The 20682-nt window shown below is 50.1% G+C and overlaps 1 protein-coding gene across 1 annotated transcript; it reads left to right on the forward strand.

The window, feature by feature from the left end:
* The first annotated feature begins 11632 nt into the window (after nt 1–11632).
* On the forward strand, nt 11633–13112 carry CITED4 (Cbp/p300 interacting transactivator with Glu/Asp rich carboxy-terminal domain 4). The gene has a single exon (XM_063177457.1). The coding sequence runs from the start codon at nt 11705–11707 to the stop codon at nt 12317–12319; it is 615 nt and encodes a 204-aa protein (XP_063033527.1). The 5' UTR covers nt 11633–11704; the 3' UTR covers nt 12320–13112.
* Nucleotides 13113–20682: the final 7570 nt, after the last annotated feature.

Here is a 20682-nt window from a genome sequence, read left to right on the forward strand (position 1 = left end):
GGGCTCTGGGCAGGGTTTGGCTTTGGGATTGATCATCCCTGTGGGTCCCTTCCAGCTCAGCACATTCCATGATTGTGTGAGAGTGAGGGATGGGGGAGATGAAGGATGGGGGAGAAATTTGGATATTGCTCCAGGGATGGCCAGGGTGGGGTTGTTGGGGGCTCTGGGCAGGACTCCATCGTCCTTGGTCCCTTCCAGCTCAGAATATTCCATAATTCCACAACCCCACACCATTTCTATTTTCACTTTCCCTCAGCATCCTGAGCATGGCACTGGAACGATGACAGCAAATCCTAAAGGAAAAAGCCCCATGGATTATGGGGCACACAGATCCCAGCTGTGCCATGGCATGTCTGCAGCCCAGTCCAGGGCACAGGCACTAAAACTGGGCATTCCAGCTTTTATTTCTATTTTCTGGGCAGGTCCTGGGGTTGGGCTCCATGATCCTTATGGGGTCCCTTCCATCTCAGGAAGGTTCTACAGTTCCATGAACAGCCTGCAGCCACCACGCACCAAACCCAGGCACACATGAGAGTCTGAAAGTCTCTGACAGCAAAGGCTGTGGTGCTTTGCCCTGGCTTTGGAGGAGCAGGACAGGTCCCCAGGCAGCACCAGGGCTGCTCCAGGAGCAGGAGGAGCTGCTGGGGCTGCAGGCAGGCACAGGGCTGAGCTGGGCCCCAGCCACCCAAACAGGCTCCCCACGCCGGACACTCTCCGCGCTCTGACGCCTGCAATGCCAATCAGGTGACAACAACACAATTTGTTTTCAGGAATACTGAGCCAGTGAATAACAAATATAGGAACCTGACAAACAGGTCCCAGCGACCTGGATCCCAGGCAGCTCTCCCAGGACAGAACTTTCAGTTGCCCTGAGTCACCAGCCCTGATCCTCCCCAGCCACGCGAAGCAGAGCTGCCAGCACCCAGCCCATTCACGAGCCTGCATCTTCCCAGGGCTTTGCTGTACTCCCTGCTCAACACCTGGACTCATAAATGGAGTGGAAAAGTACTTGGGGATCCTAATGCAGTCAGAGAGGGGCAGGTGTGACAGTGCATGTTACAGTCATGAGGGTCTGGAAATACCAGCAAGAGTTTTGTTGCTACATCAGCCCTGGAGTAACAACCACTGAGAGCTCAAAAGGAGGTTGCATAACACGAAGGGAAGAGAAGGCAGATAAACAGCAACAGATATTCCTGTGATAATGAAAGAAACACCATTCTACAGCCCCCACAGAGACTCACCACCACAGCCCCGACTACCCCAACCTCCAAATGCAAGTCAGTTGCATGAGGCAACAGCAGAGCAGAGAAACGGCCACAGCTAATCTGCCCCAGCACAGCAGCAGGGCAGGAGCCTGCAGATAACAGCAAACAACCCCAAACCTCTCTGGCTGCCTGCCCCAGAGAACAATGGGTCTCACAGAGGCAGCACTGGAGTGAGAAAGCCCCAGTGCTGTCCATCTCCACGGAGCCCACCACCACAGCAGGTCCTGGGAGGAGTGGGCATGACCCAAGAAGAGGAAATCTTGACCCATGATGGGACAGGACACAGCAGGCTTCTTGCCAGAGGAACCACAGCCTGCTCTGTCCACCTGTGCCTCAAATCCAGCCTGAGGGAAATTGTGGTGACCAGGACACCCAGAAAGGCCATGCAGTGATGACCACAATGGGCAGCGATGTGACCCAGGCCTTGGGCAAAGCCTCCTTACCCCAAAGCAGATCTGTGGGTCACTCACAGGAGAAGGGCTGACTCCTTGGCTTGCTTTAAGAGGGAAAGAACATGCTGGGGCCCTGGACAGGACAGCCATGGTGCTGAGGGCACTGTGCAAGAGCAGAGCCCCATGACCTGGGGAGTGGAACCTCCCTTGGACACCAGAGCCAGCTCATTCATTGTCTGTGGACCTGTCACAGACATCTTTTATGGAAAATCCTTTCTTTAGGATTTTTCCTCCTGAGAATCTGAGAGGCCTCAGGAACAAAATGTAAACATTGATTATCTGCTGCTGTGGGATGCAACAGGTGCATCTGTGATTGGTCTCATGTGGTTGTTTGTAATTAATGGCCAAACACAGTCAGCTGGCTCGGACAGAGAGCCGAACCACAAACCTTTGTTATCATTCTTTCCTACTCTAATCTTAGCTAGCCTTCTGATGAAACCTTTTCTTCTATTCTTTTAATATAGTTTTAATATAATATATATTATAAAATAATAAATCAAGCCTTCTGAAACATGGAGTCAGATCCTCGTCTCTTCCCCAGTCTGAAAACCCCTGTGAACACCGTCACAGGGACCAGAGACTCCATAGAGAAACCTGGAAAACCCAGCTGGAAAGGAAGAACAGAAGTGGGAAACACCAGCAGAGCACAGGCCTGTGAAGGGTGGTGGCTCAGCTGTGGCCACAGGGTCAGTGCCTCAGTTTCCCTGGCTGCAGCAAGCCACAGATCTGTGCTGGGGAGGGATGCCAGCACGGGGAAGGGTTGAGTGGTGACACGTGCACCACCCTGCTGAGGCACGGGCTGGTGACACTGAGGGCCCTGTGGCATGTCACAGGCTGTGCTGGCAGACTGGTCTGGCAGGCTGCCTGTCCTGCCACGCTCACAGCAGCACCTGGAGGAGCCCTCTGGGCCGGGCACATCCATGGCTCAGGGTGCTTGGGCTGCCAGCCCTCTCCACACAGGACAGCTTTTCTGTTGTCAGACCCTATAGGGAGGTCCCTGAGGGCTTGAGGGGCAATAAGTGGAATCTCTGGGCAGGGGTGGGACAGGGATGGGCTGGGGCTCAGGTACCACACACCTGTACTGGGTTTGGCTCTGCCACAGGACAAGAACCCCTCTGGGCCTTTGAGGCTGAAGTGCAGCCCACCCCAGCCATGGTACAGTGTCGCTGTCTCGGCTGTTTCAATGACCTGGAAAGGCTCGGGATGGCCTTGGACAGCCCGCGCTCCAAAGGACGAGGAGAGTCTTCAGGTTTTTTTCTCGGTCTTCAGTATTTATTAGTTTTTATCTACAAGATTTTCTCTCGGCCCGACAGAGGTCTGCCCAGCAGCCAGCCATGAGCACACTGCGAGCCCTCGGGGCGGTCACCTATCTTTATACCCAAAACTACGTATGAGATATTTACCTATTTTCCCCAATACCTTTTACCCTTATTGATCAGTGCACTTTTAGTAAGGAGCAATCCCAAAGTGCCAACATCACCACAGAAGATGGAGGCCAAGAAGAAGAAGAAGAAGGACAGGACACGCCCCAATTCCTCCATCTTACTTCTCCAGACCCCCCTGTACAGAAATCCTAAACCCTGTGTTTCACACTCTAATTAACTTATCCCTTCACCATTCACCCCAGTGAAATCCTCCCATCCTCATACAGGTGTTGTCTCCCGTGCAGGATCAAAGTCCAGCCACCAGACACTTCTGGCAGCATTCCAGGACTCCCGAGCCCCCCAAGGGTGGTCTCGGTCACTCTGCACATCAGTCCTGAGGTGCTGAGATCCCACAGTACAGGACATGATACAGGCCTAAACCCAAAGCAGCTGCCCTGGAATAAGCCAGGATGCAGAGCAGGAGCTCAGCAAGTGCCAGCCCCACTCTGCAGGGCATCAGTGAGGAGAGCCCAGAGCCCACTGCCCCTTCTGCTGCCTGCCAGCATCCCAGCCCACAGGGACATCCAGGCAAGCACAAGGATTGCAGGAAATTGAGGACTCTTGAACAACTGACTAATATGATTAAGTAGAAGATGTTTATTGTTCACATTATACGTATATATTTATAGATTTTACAAACTAGTAAGTACACACTTCTTGATGGGTGCCCTTGTCTTGTTCACTCATTTTTGAGTAAATGATTGGTTATAGTTTAGGTGTTTCATAATTTTCTGTTATTTAGTTCCTGTGGTCTTGATATTCAGTTTCTCAGCCTCTTCTTTCTTAATTTAGTACAATTTATGACTCTTGAACAACTGAGTAATATGATTAAGCAGAAACTGTTTATTGTTTACATTACACACACATATTTATAGATTTTACAAACTACTAAGTGCACACTTCTTGATTGGTGCCTTTGTCTTGTTCACTCATTTTCTGCCTGAATTTCTCAGAGTATATGATTTGTTATAGTTTAGATGTTTTGTAGTTTTCTGTTATTTCGTTCTTGTCTTGATATTCGGTTCCTCAGCCTCTTCTTTCCTAATTTAGCACAATTTATGTTCTAACATCTTTGACTAATTTTTGAGGCTTAGATAATAAAATTAGAAGCAGGCTGGCTGGTGCACACCCCTGCAAATACATGCAACAACAAGGGGGTGCTGAGCTTGCTCTGGCCACTGTCCACGAGACCAGGAACCAGAAGCAGTGAGCAGAGCAGGATGCAGCCCCAGAGGAAAGCAAACAAGAGAAAGCAATTGAGGAAGCTCGTGTGTCTCATTCATGTGCGCCTCAGCCAAAGTCCAAAGCAGGAGGCTCTTGCAAAGGACACTGGAAAAATTCCAGCGATGCTATCTGCCCCCACAGAGCAAGATTAGCCCAGAGGGAGAAAAAAAAAAAAAAAAAAAAAAAAAGTTGTTTACAACCTGGGCAAGCCAGCTTGGTGGTTGGAGCGCACACACGGGGCGCTGGGATCAGCTGTGCTGCCACTCCTCAGCAGCACCAGCCCCTCCTGCCCGGCTCTGCCCCAGCCACCTTTGCACCCTTGGGTGGCCCTGGTGGGTGAGATGCTGCTGAGGGGCCAGCGGGCCCACAGGAAGCCTGTGCAAGCAGATTGCACACCTGCACGTTTGGCAGGCTCCCACAGGCCGGGAGGAAGCTCAGCCTTCCCTTCCTTGGCGTCCCTGCAGGGTCATGGCTGGGGCTGCAGAGCAGTCCCTGCACCCAGTGGGGCTCTGAGGGCTCAATCCATCCTTTCCCCTCTCCCACGGGCTGTTTGCACCCCTTGGCCCTGCCTAGCAATGTCACTATAGGGGCACGAAAGAACACAAGCTCACACTGCTGTTCTCAAGGTGAAGGAAAAGGGAAGTTTATTTTCTGACTCCAACATTTATGTTTTTCCAAGAGTGACAGTGGCAGTGCCACCTCTCCAATGACACTGGACAAACCAACAGTCCATCAACTCTCTCCTCCTCCATAAAGGAATGCAAAACAATAAGTTATTTACAGAAAGTGTGTGAGAAAGTTCCTTACAAGAATGTCAACATCAGAAAGCTTAGAAAAACTTAAAAAACCAAAGTAACATAGCACCTCCTGCTTTTCATGAAGTGTTTCCATCTAAATGCAGGAGAGAATCACAGGAGATTCTGCTCTCCTGGAGGAGCCTTTTAGCAGGCAGAAATCGGGGAGAGGAGATGCAGGGCTGCTGCTGGGTGTGCCTGTGCAGTTGCTGGTGCCCAGAGAGGAGCCACATCTGAGCTCTTTGCTTTTCCTCCTTAATATCTGGGCGTTTTTAAAATCCTAATGAAAAGCTTCTCCTGCTGCACACCCACAGCTGCTCTCAGAGAAATGAGAAATGGGAAAAGCCACACTCATCCCATCTCTCTCATCCAAGAGGCATTTGCTCAAGGAAGCTCCATGAGCCTGTTCCTGCCCCACATGAGCTGAGGGATGGCACAGCACCATGACTGTGCTGGGCAAAGTCCTTCCCTGTAATTCACCTCAGCTCCACAGACCATTGTGGGATCTCAGCACCTGAGGACTGATGTGCAGAGTGACTGAGACCACCCTTGGGGGGCTCGGGAGTCCTGGGATGTTGCCAGAAGTGTCTGGTGGCTGGACTTTGATCCTGCACGGGAGACGACACCTGTATGAGGATGGGAGGATTTCACTGGGTGAATGGTGAAGGGATAAGTTAATTAGAGTGTGAAACACAGGGTTTAGGATTTCTGTACAGGGGGGTCTAAAGAAGTAAGATGGAGGAATTGGGGCGTGTCCTGTCCTTCTTCTTCTTCTTCTTCTTGGCCTCCATCTTCTGTGGTGATGTTGGCACTTTGGGATTGGTTATTACTAAAAGTGCACTGGTCAATAAGGGTAAAAGGTATTGGGGAAAAATGATAAATATTGTATACGTAGTTTTGAGTATAAAGATAGGTGACCGCCCCGGGGGCTCTCAGTGTGCTCATGGCTGGCTGCTGGGCAGACCTCTGTCGGGCCGAGAGAAAATCTTTTAGATAAACAATTAATAAACACCGAGACCAAGAAAAGATCTGAAGCCTCTTCTCGTCCTTTGGAGCGCGGGCTGCCCAAGGCCACCCCAGGCCTTTCCAGGTCACCCAAACAGCCGAGAAACCGACAGACCATCACCAGGCAGGCAGTGTCTGGGGCACCTTCCCAGGCAGGAGATGTTGCTCTGCCCCACTCACAGCCCCCAGATCCACCACAGCTCCTTGCTGGGCCATGCTGGCACCCATGGCCCTGGTGGAACCACAGATTCCCCACATCCTGCCCAGTGAATGCTGGTTGTCACCTTAATTGGCCATGGCAGACCCGTCTGGGGACAAGAAATAGGTTTGGTGTACCAGGGTGTCTCAAATAATTTGCTTTTGGCCAGTTCTCTTTGTCAGAGGCATCTGTAAGTGTAACTTGGTATAAAGAAAATTAATATTTAATTAAACCTCTAAATCTTGGCTTGACATACCTATTTACCTCGACATAGCTAGGTTGACATACCTCTTTAAAGCCAAACTGAAGAAATTCCATCAGAATTTGCTCCTAGTTCAGTATTTATAGCACCATAGTCTCTGCTGGACTTCTCACCTCCAGAGCTGAGGTTTGCAAAGTGCCATGGTCCTTAAACAAATGAAAAATAAATGTATTGCACCTCCTTCTCATCTCCTGGTTGTCAATAAACAAATCTGCTGGGAAAGCATTAGATGTGCAGCAGAACTCCCTAAGATCCTTCCAGATCTGGTACAGAGACCTTCAGCAGTTGATGGTGAACATCTGATTAAAGTGGATGTCCCAAGAAATCAAACATTAGGTAGAAAAACTTTCAACCCCTCGGCAGTGCAGGGAGAGGTAGCAGAGGTGTCCCCAGGCAGGATTTGAAGGAGTCAGATGCACCAGGAAGGGAAAAGCAGACCCTGTGGGGTGGGCAGTGTGGGCCCTGGGACCCTCCAAGTCCATCAGATCTGTTTGGCCTTCCTCTGCCTGGCAGTATGCTTTAATCAGATTGGTCTCTGGAGGGAGAATTTAAAGGATTTTACTGGTATAGTAAAGGAACATAAATCATATTCATTGTATCTGAAAAAAAAAAAATAATAAACCTACTATTTATCTTAGAATAAGTAATTGTTGTGATCTACAGAAAAACAGGTCAAAGATCAGTATTGCCAAGGAGAACTTCTCAGATCATTGCAGGGTGCCTGAGTTTATTTTGGATTCTCACAGCAAAAGAAAATGAGATAACACATGACATGGACCAAATCCATTGCATTTCCCCTGTAGCTTTCTTCCCAGGAGCCCGAGCCACCAGCAAGGAGCTGGTGAACCCTGCAAGATGAAAATCGTCGAGAAAGCACGTGGCAATGCTACCTCTCATCCCTGGGGAGCTCAGGGCAGGAATTTACCCCTGGAATTCCACTGGAGCTGCACAGTCAATACATGAGATCAGGCATCAAACGTGTGGAGGGGACACCTCACCTACACAAAATCAAGGTGGCACAGAGCTGTGAATCAGGCTGACTCCTAAGAGGGGAAAGAAAAGATTTGCAAAGTGCTGGTGGTCAGATCCCTGACCCCAACCACATGGATGCCCTGACCTGGGACAAAGACATCACCAAGGCAAACTGGTGCCACTGGAGCAACAACCTGACTAATCCCCAGCTTGGGTAATGCACCTTGATAACACAGGGCTGATGGTACCAGTACAGCAGAGACCTGGGTGTCTCAGTGTGGAGACAAATTCAGGAGAAAACACTCTGAAATGAGTGTTTCCTCTAAAGAGAAGGGTTCCAGTAATCTCTTTTTTTTTTTTAAATGAGAAATGAATACCAGTGGGTGAAAGTGAAAAAAAAAAAAAAAAAAAAAAAAAAACACAACAAAACTGTTTATTAACAAAAACAAAAAGTAAACCTAAAAACAAAGGGATGCCTGCAAGGCAGAGAAGAGGATTGAATAATTGCTAAATATCAAAATTTCAAAACCTTAATCCCCACCCCTCCCTAGACTGTGTGGATGGCAGCTGCCCCCCTTTGTCTCAGGGAAAAGGGAGAACAGGAGCTCACACAGAGCTTGGGCAGAATAAATGGGAACATTGCTGGTGTGGGTCTCCTCACAGCAGGCAAAGCTGGTGGGTTCCAGTGTCCTTTCTCGTGTTGGTTCAGATTCTCCAAGGTCTCAGGTTCAGGGTGGCTGCTGTCAGCTCCCCAGATAGACCAAAAAAAGGTAAAATAATCAAAGCTGAAACAGTTCAAGGACAAATAACCAAAAAGCTGCCAAGAGGATTCCCAATACAGCCTCCAGGCTAGGGGAAGGAAAAAAAACCAAAACTTCTTGCTTCAAGCTAGCAAAACTAATCCAGCAAAAGGAACAATGAAGTGTTCTGGTCCACACCACAGCCTGAGCACACTGGAGAGAAAGAGGATTTGAGCCAAACCACACAGGAGCCCAAGGCTCCTCACCCCACCCTGGTCCATCATAAAGCTACAGCAGCCATTCCTGGGCATAAAACAAACAATTATGGAATAAAGTATCACCATAAAATCACCCCATGACATTGGGAAGCCCCATGTCAAGAAGGCATGACTGACACACTGATGGAGGTGCTGATGTGGTGACTTCAGTCAGGGCTCACTGACCAAGAGCCCTGGATCTGGCAGTTCATCTGCCTGCCCAGAAAGGCCAGCCTGTCCTTGGGCTGGTGACAGATGGCAGGGCAGAGACACGAGCCTGGGGTTAGATGGGTCACACACAGTGTTTGTGAATAGGGCTGCAGAGGTTTGGGTCTTTAATCCTCAAGACCTGAGCACAGCAAGGACCCACTGGTTGTTCTGGGCCAAAAAGGGCAGAGAGGGATGCCAGCAGAACTGGTCACCTTCTCCCAGCTCTGCTCCCCAGCCAGCAGCTGGGGCAGTGTGAATTGCAGCACACTGTCTAAAATAAAATATTCCTGGTTCAAGGACAGGGACCACTCAGGACACAGAGCAGAGGGAATTGGCACACACGTGGCAAACATGGAAGCTGTGACTCTCTGCACACCTCTGCCCACTGCAATGCCTCCCACCATCCCATCCCCTGTGCCCTTCCCTTCCTGCAGGCACTGGCTCTTCTCAAACACCCCAGGTCACGTTGGGGAAATATTTAGGGACAGTGGCACACAAAACTGGCACACAACTCCATTTCTGGTGAAATTCTTCCCAGGCTGGATGAGCAGCTGATTGGTGTTACCCTTGCAGGAGAAGGGGCATGAGCAAAGATAGAGATAGAGGGGACCTTCCCATTTGTGTTCAGCAAGAATGTTCTGTCATCTGCAGATTTGTTTCCAAAATGAAGAGCAATTTACCATCTTTGTGGTCTCCAGTAATGCAAATGCTGTAGAGAGCCCTTTCCCACCTCTTACTCCTGTCCAAGAATCCCTGCCCCTGCCCAGGTCTTGCAGGACACACCACACCTCTCCTCCAAGTGAGAGATGTTTTCATGGCTGGATGCCTCTGAAAAGACCAGGGCAGACACTCCCCTGGCATCTGTTCCTCACCTGGGTGTGCATCTCCATGCGAACTCGTAGGCAGGCAGGTCTATGTATGTGAGCGTGTGTTTATGAGTACCAAAAAGTCATTTGTCAAAATCTCTAGAGTTAAAAAACAATCATTACGTAATTATAATGAACAATTAACCAACTGATTCATCAGCCAGAGGCTCACCAACAACACCTGAAGCCTATCCCAGCCACCTAACCGGGCAGAAGGTGGCACAAACAAATGCAGCTCCCACAGTGTCCTGGAGATTTATGGCCCTGTGCTCTGTCCAGATAAGAGAAGACACTTTCCATTCCTGCCTGCTGGTGTCTTGGAGCTGAAGGCTCCCTGGTGTTCTCTGCTCTGAGCTGCTAGTTTAAAGTGTTTTGATACAGAAATATTCATTAAAAATAACCTTTGGGTCAGTACCATGGCTCAGAACTCCCCTAAGGTGCTCATGCTGCCTGACTTAGACCTTTCCTCTGCTCACAAGAGTCTGTGAGTACCCTGAATATGCAGAACACTTAAAACTCCACAAATAACCTATTCCAAGCCAGCAGAAAAGTTCTGTCTGTCACCACCAGTGCCACGGTCTGTAATGCTGTGGTTAAGAGCTGTCTGGGAGAGGACAGAAACAAAGAATGAAGTTGGGGAAGCAAGCTGAACTGTGTCATTCCGTGCCTTCCAAGCAGGTAACTATGCAACACTAATATAAGTTCCTTTTATAAGGAAGTCTCTCAGTTCCTTCAACAAAGCAGACAAGGAAGATCACTGCTGTTCTTTCATACTGGAATGCACCACGTCCTGAAGAGAGCACCAGAGCTGCTGTGGTCTACACCCATGGTGATATAATTTGGCTAGCAAAGCTCAGTGGGTGGGCACAGGAGACAGAGCCTGTGACCGTGTTCACAGGGGTCTGAGGGTGAGGGAAGAGACGAGGATCTGACTCTATGTTTCAGAAGGCTGATCTGTTATTTTATTATATATATTATATTAAGGCTATACTAAAAGAATAGAAGAAAGGATTTCATCAGAAGGCTACCTAAGAATAGAAAAGGAAAGAATGATAACAAAGGGTTGTGTCTCGGACAGAGAGTCTGAGCCAGCTGACTGTGATCGGCCATTAATCAGAAACAACCACATGAGACCAATCACAGATGCACCTGTTGCATCCCACAGCAGCAGATAATCATTGTTTACATTTTGTTCCTGAGGCCTCTCAGCTTCTCAGGAGGAAAAAATCCTAAGGAAAGGATTTTTCCAGAAAATATCATGGCTACAAGAGCTCACCTCAGAGGTGACAAAGACACTGCTGCAGTTACACCAGCAAACTCCTGTGTGTACAACAGCCTCAATACCACCTGTGTTTGGAAGCTTGGTGCATCCTTGCTGGAAAGATGCTTCTGAGCGAGTAACCAACCACGCAGGCGATGCCACAAGCTGTTCTCGGCCACGGGAGCACCTGACAAAGGTGCATAATTCAGAGCGAACAGGGAGCTCAGCACAAACCCCGCAGTGGCACCTGAGGCTCAGTGTGTCAGTGACTTGGGCAGTGGCACTGAGAGGAGGAAGGCAGCGGGGAGGTGACTGCAGAGAGCCGCTCGCAGTGCCAGCGGGACGCAGCGGCGGGACTATGGAGCTGTGCAGAGCCGGGACCGAGCCGGCCGCGCCTCCCTCCTTCCCGCCCGCGGGGCCGGGCCGCCCGCCCGCGCTCCAATGGGCGCCGGGGCCGCCCCCGCCGGCCGCGCTATAAGAGCGGCAGCGGAGCGCTCCGTCCCGGCCAGCCCAGCCCGGCTCGGCACAGCCAGCGCTGCCGGAGACAGAGCCGCTGCCCGCCGCAGCACCGCGCAGCACAAGCCCGGCTCCCGGCCGCGGCTGCCCCGCCAGCGGACCCGGCGGAGCGGCGCCTTCCCCCAGCAGCAGCAGCAGGAGGAGGAGGTGGGAGCTCGCCGCGATCTTCTGTGGCAGCCGGCTCGGCGGGAGCGGGACGCGGAGCCGGCCCCCGGAGCCGTGGCCGAGCCGCTGTCATCTCCTGGGCACCCGGAGGCATGGCCGAGCACATGATGATGCCGATGAGCCACGGCGGCGCCGGGCTGCAGGGCTACCGCATGGGGGTGAGCGGGCTGCAGGGACCCCCGCAGCACGGGCAGCATGTGCTCAGGACGCTGCCCAGCGCCGCTCAGATGATGCCCTACGGAGGGGCTGGCATGGACGGGGCCATGAGGCCGAGGGCCAGCCTCAGCGGACAGATGGGCCACCACCAGATGCAGAACGCGATGATGTTCAATGGGCCGGGGCAGCAGCAGCAGTACATGGGGCCGGTGGGCACGCAGCAGCTCATGGCCAGCATGCACCTACAAAAACTCAACACCCAGTACCAGGGGCACCCGCTGGGCGTGAGCAACGGGCCCATGGGAGCGGGGGGCCAGCAGTACAGAGTGGGGCCGGGCCAGCACCCGGGCATGCAGCACATGCCCTCACCGGCGCTGACTTTGAATGTTATGGACACTGATCTTATAGACGAGGAGGTCTTGACGTCCCTTGTCCTGGAACTGGGCTTGGACCGGATTCAGGAGCTGCCAGAGTTATTCTTGGGACAGAACGAGTTCGACTTCATTTCAGACTTTGTTAGCAAACAGCAACCCAGTGCCATCAGCTGCTGAGGGGCTTTGAGCTCCTCCTTGTGTCTTGGTGGTTTTGAGTTTGTTTCTAACTTTTCCCCACCTGCCATCCTCCTCCCTTCCCCTGCCTTGCCCTCTCCCGGATTCCTGCCCTCCCCAAAGGGACAATCATCGGACACTGGCTTGCAATGGATTGCTTTTCTCTTCTGTGTGTTTTTTTTTCTGTGTGGGAGTTTCTGGAGAGGGGGTTGGTGCGCCCCAAACAGAGAGCAGATCAAGAGCTCCTGCTGTAGAACTGCCTCTAAATGACATTAACAGGATTTCTGGCTTAAGTAGAAATAATGGACTTACGACTTTCCTCAACCAGGCTTGGAGCACAAGAAGCCATAGGCAGCTGGCAGCCCTGCTGGTAGCTGGATTTGCTCGTGGAATCCGTGGTGCCAGTGGAGTTGAAGGATCCTGAGAGAGAATTGTCTCCCTGGTGCATGGTTTGAACCAGTTTTCCCTTGCAGCCGTGGGTGGGGTTAGTTATTTGTTGGGATGTTTTACTGTGACAGTAAATAGGTCTTCAGTCGTGTCTGTTCAGCTCGGGAAGGGGCACTTCCCCATAGCAGGCTTTTTTTTCTAACTCGCAAAAATAAAGTATGCCTTGGGGAAGGGTGTGCGTTTGTGCCTAAATGTTCATCTCCGTGGAACTTCAGATCTCGGACCTGTACTGCTAATCAGCTGTAAAATTTACCAAGTGTTTGAGGTTGATTCAGGCATGAGGCTTAAAGCTGCAGTCTGGCTCCACTTTTTTCCACCTCTGAAACCAAATAAAGACCATGTAACTGTATATTTCAGTTCTAATCTTATTTATTTTCCTTTGATTATTTATTTGCAAGGGCTCCTTTTGTTATTTGGCTCTGGGACCGCTGGGAAAGATGCCTGGAGAGCACTGCAGCTTTAAGATGCTGGCTTTGGGCAAAGCGAGCCGGGGATAGTTTTCAAGCTGCTCTGCAGAATAGTCGCTTCAGCTCGAGGTGGTTATGCTGAACGCGCAGGACTCTAAATCCAACACCTCTGTGAATGTGATAAAGATGACTCGATTTCCAATTCCCTTGCTCGGAGAAGGTGAGATGCAGAAGGGGTTCGGTTTCCTGCGCTGGCTCCCGTTTCCAGCGCTCCGGTGACTCCGGGCTGCTGCTGCCCCCTGGTGCTGCCGGGCCCTGGGCGAGGCGGAATGTACGGATGGATTTGCGAATAAAAGCTGAAACATCTCCCGTGTGCATTTGTTCGGTGCCCGTGCGGTGTGGACGGCTGCGAGAAGCGTTGCCTTTGCTCCTGCTGGTGGGGCTGTAGGTCCTGTCACTTGTGTGCCCCACCTGATACTCGAGTTGGAAGGATTGGGTTTCTAGTTCTAAGTCCTTGAGGTGTGGCTGGGAGGATGAGATGCTCCTTTTCTGTGCTGAGGAGGAATTACAGGTGTGGATGGTGTTGTTCTGTTGCAGAATGGTTGCTTTTGCTGGCTGAGCCAGGTGATAGAATCATAGAGTGGTTGAAAAGGAGTTAAAAGATGTAGATTTAAAGGACTTTTATGGACTTAAAGATTATGAGTTGCTTGGACAAGTGGGTGGTGATTCCTTCCAGCACCTCTAACAGCTGAGTTGCAGCTCTCTGCTGTTTTCTATACCACAAAGGCTCTAAAAATCAAGACATCCATTGCTCTCCTACTCTTACAGGGCCTGGATTTTCCTTTATAAAAGGTTTCCAGCCAGTTTCTTTGCAGAGTTGAGGGAGATACCCAAGCGTTCCTTTCCTGCCCTGTAGTAATGGGGCTGTGGATGCAGTTATTGCAATGGGTGACCCACTTTGAGCTGTCAGTGTCCCCTGGTCTTGTTCCTTGCACAACTCAAGACCAGTTGTTGAAGTCCTGTCCTTCTGGTGGTTATGCCCATACAGTCTGGAGACCTGGTCAAAAAATAACTGCTGGGGCTTTTGTTGAAGGTGGGAGAGCCCTGCTCAGGCTGTCAGCTCTGTGGCAATGGGCTGTTGGAGACCTGGAAGAACTTTGTTGTCTCTGTGTAGCTGCAGGTTGTGGGTAAGCAGTGAAGAGTTGGCAACCTCAGAATAAAAGTAATTCAACCACGAGATAAGCATTTTCTAGGCTGTCAGTTCTTGTTGAGGGGGGTGTAAGCTCTGTGGTACACACCACAGTGACCTGCAGTGTCCCAGTTACAAGTGGGGAGCTGTGTCCACCCCACAGATGAGGACTATCAACTCAGCAATTTCTGCAGAGCTTCACCAGGAGCAGGTTTCTGTGTGATGAGCACTTTGCACCTGATGGCCAGAGGAACCTGTCTGTGCATCCTCTCTGAGGGCTCTGCCCTGGGAAAGGTGATGCTGATTTAAGTCAGAGTACAGGAACTGATAATACCAGAGATGTGGAGTGACTGGGGGTTCACAGTCAGGATTTTCTTGGGAGTCTGTCCCAGCAGGCTCAGTTGAGATTATTTCAATGCTTCTTGAGTATGTCACCCCCATTCCCCAAAAGACCCTGTTAAGTGTGGTCAGTCTGTGATTTTCTAGAAAACCCAGGCCAAAAACACTTATTTCTGCTAGGAGCTTGGTTTTTTTCTGTCTGGGCTGGACTGGCCAAGTGCTGTGATCATTTCCTTTGTAAATCTTTCTTAGTTCAGGTGCAGTTTGCCCCCTGCACCTTCGTGCTGCAGGCTCTGAAAGCCTTGTTCAGGCACACAGGACCTGTACAGCTGCAGCTTGGACAGCTCAGCTCTCCCTCTGCACACAGCTGTGTGATCTAGCAGGGTGACTGGCCCCACACTGTCAACAGAGGTGCCAGGTGGCAGCACGATGGGACAGCCCAGCTACCTGGGTCTGCAGGTGAGGTCCTCAAAGGCCTTCAAAAATATAACAGGGCTGAGTTCTGCTTTTGCCATGCAGCTGACACTGATCTCTGTGTCCCAGAGCAGGCAGGAGGGCAGCAGGGTGACCCCCAAAGCTCTGGTGGGGACTGAGAGGGAGCTTCTCAAACCCCACCCTGTCCCCTCACCTCGGCTGGATCCTCTGTAAATCTCCAAATAGGTTTTGTGGCTCTTTGTGTGGTGTCCAGGGCTTGAGGCAGCCTCTGGAGCATGAGTGTGAAAGCACAGAAAGACAAGGCCTTTTTCCACATGCCTGTCTCTGGCCACGTGCTCCTGGGGTGATGAAGTTTGTTGATAGCTCAGGGTGATGTAGAGTTGCAAAGGTGAAAGTCTGGTGCAGGATCTGCTAACAATGAGTGGCCAGGCAATAATGTGAGCAATGTGAGTAAATACAAAATAATGACTAGAAGTTTACCTCCTCCTTGACTTCACACAGTGCTGGGCTCTAAACTAGCCACACTCAGCAAAGATCTTACTGTGACAATTAATGTTTCTATGAAAAATCTCAGCTTGCTGGTCAGGAGAAGCCAGACAAGCAAAAGAAATGAGAAGATGAATGAAAAGTAAAATCAAACGGTGAATGCCCTACAGAACCAACAGAGAATTCAGACCTATGATGGTGAATTGTGAAAAAATCTAGTTTGTTTATAGAAAACTGATAATGTAAAACTAGAAAAATGGGTGAGAAAGAAGAAATAACTGAAGCAAAGTAATGTTTCTCAAAAGAAGCCACAGAATAGCTTGGGACTCCTCAGTCAGGAAGAAGCTGGGCAACAGAATTTTATAATGTAAGTGAAAGGAGAAGGTGACAGGGAATTCTTTTTCCTTTGTGTGGTGGGAGATATCTGCTGATCTCTGCAAGTTTAGCAGAGGGTCAAACCTGAGTGAATAGAGGTGTTTCTGCAGGCAATGTGTAGCTCATTGAAGCTCTTTCTGACCGTATAGGAGGTACATGGACACTTGGGGGTACCTGAACATTTCTGTATGGCCAAAACCACTGACCTGTGGCTCAAAAGATCTCCTGAATCAAAGGTTCCTGACTCAGAAACAGGGGGATGTTTGTTTTGTTTTGGGGATTTTTTTTGAGGGAATTTTTGGTGAGTTTTTTGTTTGGTTGGGTTTGTTTGCTTGTTTGTAATTCATAGACACATTTTCCTTCAGTGATGTCTTGTGCCAATGAAATCCACAGGGGAGAAATCAAGGTCTTTGTAAGAAGCTTAAGCTCTCTAAGCTCCTCTTCATTTTAAACCTGCCACCCCCTCACTTTGTTCCGTGTCCCCAAATTCCCAATCATTTCTTGTTCATCTTCTCCACATTAGTAATGATTTTGATTTTGGAGCTCCTGAGATGTTCCCTCTTGAGAGTCTCCCTGTCCAAGAACCACTGTGTGTTGTAGATTGTGATCACCTTTTTCTGCCCTGTTTCTAGCTTTATGGCATGGGGGAGGGAACAGCACCGCTTTAAGCTCTAGATGGATGTGTCATGGATTTTGCCAATGCTATAATTAGGTCTGGTTGTTCTATATTTCAAACATCCATCACAGAACCACAGAAATATTTAGATTGGAAGGGACCTTTTGAGGTCACTCAGCTCAATCCCCTGCTCCAAGCAGGACTGCATTCAAAGGCAGGGCAGGCTGCCCAGGGCTTTGTCCAGGCAGATTTTGAAAACTTCTGGGGATGGGATTTATTTGGAGCCTTGTTTTAGTTTTAGGGCTCTGTTTCTTCATTTTTTTAAAACCTTGTATTGCTGGGTTTGCATTTGCCTCAAAAGTTTGGAGTGAGGAGCCCCATGTGCTCCTCTTCCTCATGGTGCCATCTTGGGACCTCAGTTTCTGCCCCACTGTCTCCTCAAGCCTCTAGAGAAAAGCATGAGTTTCCTTGATCAGGGGGAAGTTTTGCTCTGTTTCTCTGCAGCACACTTCTGGGGAAGGTTTGTTCCTACTCGAAACACCCAAAGAATACAGTTTGTTCTTGTGACATCTTGACTTTGCCCATGAATCCTCTGGACTTCCACAGGGGTGAGGAAGAAAGGGGATTTTACAATTTACCTCACCCTAAAACTCCAAAACACAGTTACTAAGAAATATTCAAATAGCTTTCACATTCTTGGCTACAGAACTGTCACAGATGTGGTTTTCTCCTCTAGAAAACGGGAGATGTTCCTCATCAAATACTGACAACTTATAAAAATAAAACTATGGCTGTACCTGAGGTCATCCTGTGCAGTTCCCAAAACAAGTCTCAGCCTCAAATACAAGCTGGCTGCTGAGGATACCCATCCCACAAACACTGGCACCTGCAGCAGAGTCCAGGGAATGCTCTGCACATCAGCTCCAGTCCTTCTTACGGGTGAGTCCCTCCCTGTGTCCCAGCACTGCTCCTGGGGTACATGGCAGGAGGGAGGTGGCAGCTCCCAAGGAAAGCATGATTCCACCACCTCCAACTCCATCCCACTCTGCTTTTGGACAGCACTGAGCCCCTTGATTCTTGCCTGTTAGCATGAGCTCCCTGACAATCACACTGCCAGGGAAAAGGAGCAATTTGGATTCAAGAAGCCAATGGCAAAGATGAGACAGAGTGCCACAGTGAGGCAGAATACTTTCAGATGAGGGGACCAGGCATGGCATCCCATGTACCAGGTCCTTTGTTGATCACAGCAGAAACCAGAGGTAAGTCTGGCTGTGTCAATGCCAGAAACATCTGTGTTGTTCCCTCTTCCAGATCCTCAAGTCATGGTGAGGATATCTCTGAGATCCTACATGTGATTTGTTGCAGCTGGACTGCTTCTGCAACAATAACTGAGAATCCTACTCAGTGTGGAGTATTCCCGCTTTGCTGAACCCAAGTCCCTAGTGCAGCAGGGATTCCCAAGAACCTCCACATGTCCCTGCATGAATAGGGATTGAGAAAAGCAGCTCTTTGCCAAATCCAAGTGATATTCCAGAGAAGAAGCACTAAGCCTGTAGTAAAAGCTGTGCAAGTGGCTGCTTTCGCAAGCATCTGATCCCAGCCCAATTCCCAGATCAGCCTTTGCCCTGAAGAAGAGGGAAAACAGGGATCTGCACCTCAGATCTTTGATAACATGCTGCTGTTTAGAAAGCTGGTTACACTGTGGTCCACCTCAGCAGTGTTTGATGCTGAGGGGCTCTTCTGGGGCATTGCTCAGCACGTTACAACACTCCCCATTTTCAGATGCTGGTTACAGGCTGCCGTTAGGTTGCTTCATAATTGCTACACCAAGGTATGGATCAAGTCCTGCTTTTCCTGTTTCAACTGCAAATACAAAATTCAGTTGGTTGCAAGGCACTGTAGTGAGCTGAGGAAAGTTTTGACAAGCCAGCCAAGTCCTGTGTCTGTTGTATGTGTGCAGCTCAGAGGCAGTGGGACCTTTCCATGTGCAGGGGCTGTGCTGCATCCTGCAGCCTCCGGATGGATTATTATTTCCTTTCCAGATTTCCAAAAATATCCCTGAGTTCACATTTCCAGGGAATTCTGCAAGTTCAGCCTGCTACAAACATTCATGACCTGCTCATGACCACTGAAATACCAGGGGGGTGAAAAGACCTCAATGCACCAGTTTTCTGATCTCCCACGCTGCTGGCTCTGATCCATGGTCCATCCTTGCTGCTTCAGCTGCAAAAAGCAGATTTCCCCATTTCTCCCTGCATGGCTGAAGAATTGTGTCTGCCCCATCCCTCTGCACACCTCTGCCTTTCTTCAACAGCATAAAACAAACTCCAGAAGGGGACAGAGGGTTTTATTTAATTCTTTGATTCTCAGCCCCTGTGCCAGAGCCACAACCAAAAGCCATCACATCCCTACAGGTGGGAAAACACGGGTAACACTGCAGAACTGTGAGCAGTGCCAAGAGCAAACCTGGTTTGTCAAGAGGGCTCGGCTAGGTGAGGAAAGGAACAGTAATTTTAATAACTAAACAGAGGTGCAGCTTCCTCAGAATTTCTGGCAGGGTTCAAAAGAGGATCCCAGTGTCCCTGAAGGAAGAGGAGCACAGCACTGCCCGCAGAGCCACTGGGCTGCTGGGGGAAAACACAAGGAGGGAGGGAGAGTGTTGCCCAGCATCCCAACACAAACTGGCTAAAATCCAAAGGAAGACAGCTCATGGAGATGAGATTTGAAGGTGCCTGTTTCTCTCCTTTCACAGGTGTTGGGGAGGAATGGGTTAAAAGAAGAAGGCTGGTGAGGAGGATTGTAAATGCTCAATTGACCTTGCGGCTGGGAATAACCCTTGATAAAGCAGTGTAAGCAGCAGACCCGTGTTCCTCCAGCATGGACCAAGTTTGTGCACCTCTGCCCGGGTGTTGCTTTGGGGATCCCTGGGACAGCTCAGTAATGGGAATAAATTTGCTCTTTGTGCTTGAGCCACGGGTTTGTGGCTGTCCTCACTGCCTGCCTTTGCTGACTCACACAACAGAGAAGCAAAGCTAGCCAAGGCTCCAAGGCTGTGTTTTAGAGCTCTTGAAGCAGCCAAATCCCACCTCTGGTGTGTGTGGATTCAGTGAACCCTGCACTGTTCAGAATCTTGGAAGGATAGAGCTACAATTGCTCCTGATTTCTGTCCTTGCACCACAGGGATCTGTCCCTTTGGACAAGCCCAGCTGTGTCACACATTAAAGGTATGATGGCACAAATGGCCAATTTCTCCTGCAAAGCCTCTGTAAGAATTCAGAGCTAAAAGGAATTTAGGGCTGAATTAGGTACTCACTGGAGTTTGACTTTTCCAAAGAGTTACTACAAGCTGTTGGTGCTGGAGCGTGCCTCCAGCAGATGGGCAGCAAGACCTGCTCTGTTCACTCCTGTCTGAAGGATCTCTGAGTGAGCTCAAGGCAGCAAAAGAAAAGCTGCAAGAGTCCCTGCCCCCCCTGCAAGGGAAGGCTCTGCACCACAGGCTGTTTATAAATAGCCAGTTTCAGGAAAAGGCCCTTTCCGCTCTGGTGTCAGTACGCTGTAAAGAATAAACAGCTCTCAGGGCTGAAAAAAGCCCTCCTTATCTTGCCGTGCAAAACCTGCCTCCATGTGCTCAGCCAGCTCCAGCATTTAGGGCACAGCTGGGGTCCCCTCAGCCATGGGGAGGCAGGCAGGAGACCCTGAGTCACATCCTCCACAGGAATGTGTGTGGCAGTTTTGACGTGCTCACCAGGCAGAAGGCAGGCTCGTTAGCACAGGATGCGCAATCAGGGCCCTGTTTCTGGACTGCTGACCTGGGTTGTGCTCCAGAGGGGTTGAGCACGCTGGCATAGTGCCCAGGGTGTGAGCGCACAGCCTCTCATTAAAGATCATCACCACACTTCCACAAATCACCTGGGCTGGACTGCTGGGTAAATACATGGTATCCCAGAGGAAAAACAGGTGAAGGCTGTGGCAGTGTGAGACTGGCAACAAGAGAGCTGGGAGCCATGGGAGGGAGCCTGCAGCTTGTGCTCGGAGCACTGGGCAGATCAGCCCAGCAGAGCCCCATGGAACT

This window comes from Melospiza melodia, chromosome 27 (genome assembly GCF_035770615.1).
Source record: "Melospiza melodia melodia isolate bMelMel2 chromosome 27, bMelMel2.pri, whole genome shotgun sequence".
NCBI classification, from domain to species: Eukaryota; Metazoa; Chordata; class Aves; order Passeriformes; family Passerellidae; genus Melospiza; species Melospiza melodia.

What these genes read in the sequence shown, in the direction of transcription:
- CITED4 (XM_063177457.1), top strand. Translation starts at nt 11,705, where the DNA reads ATGGCCGAGCACATGATGATGCCGATGAGCCACGGCGGCGCCGGGCTG.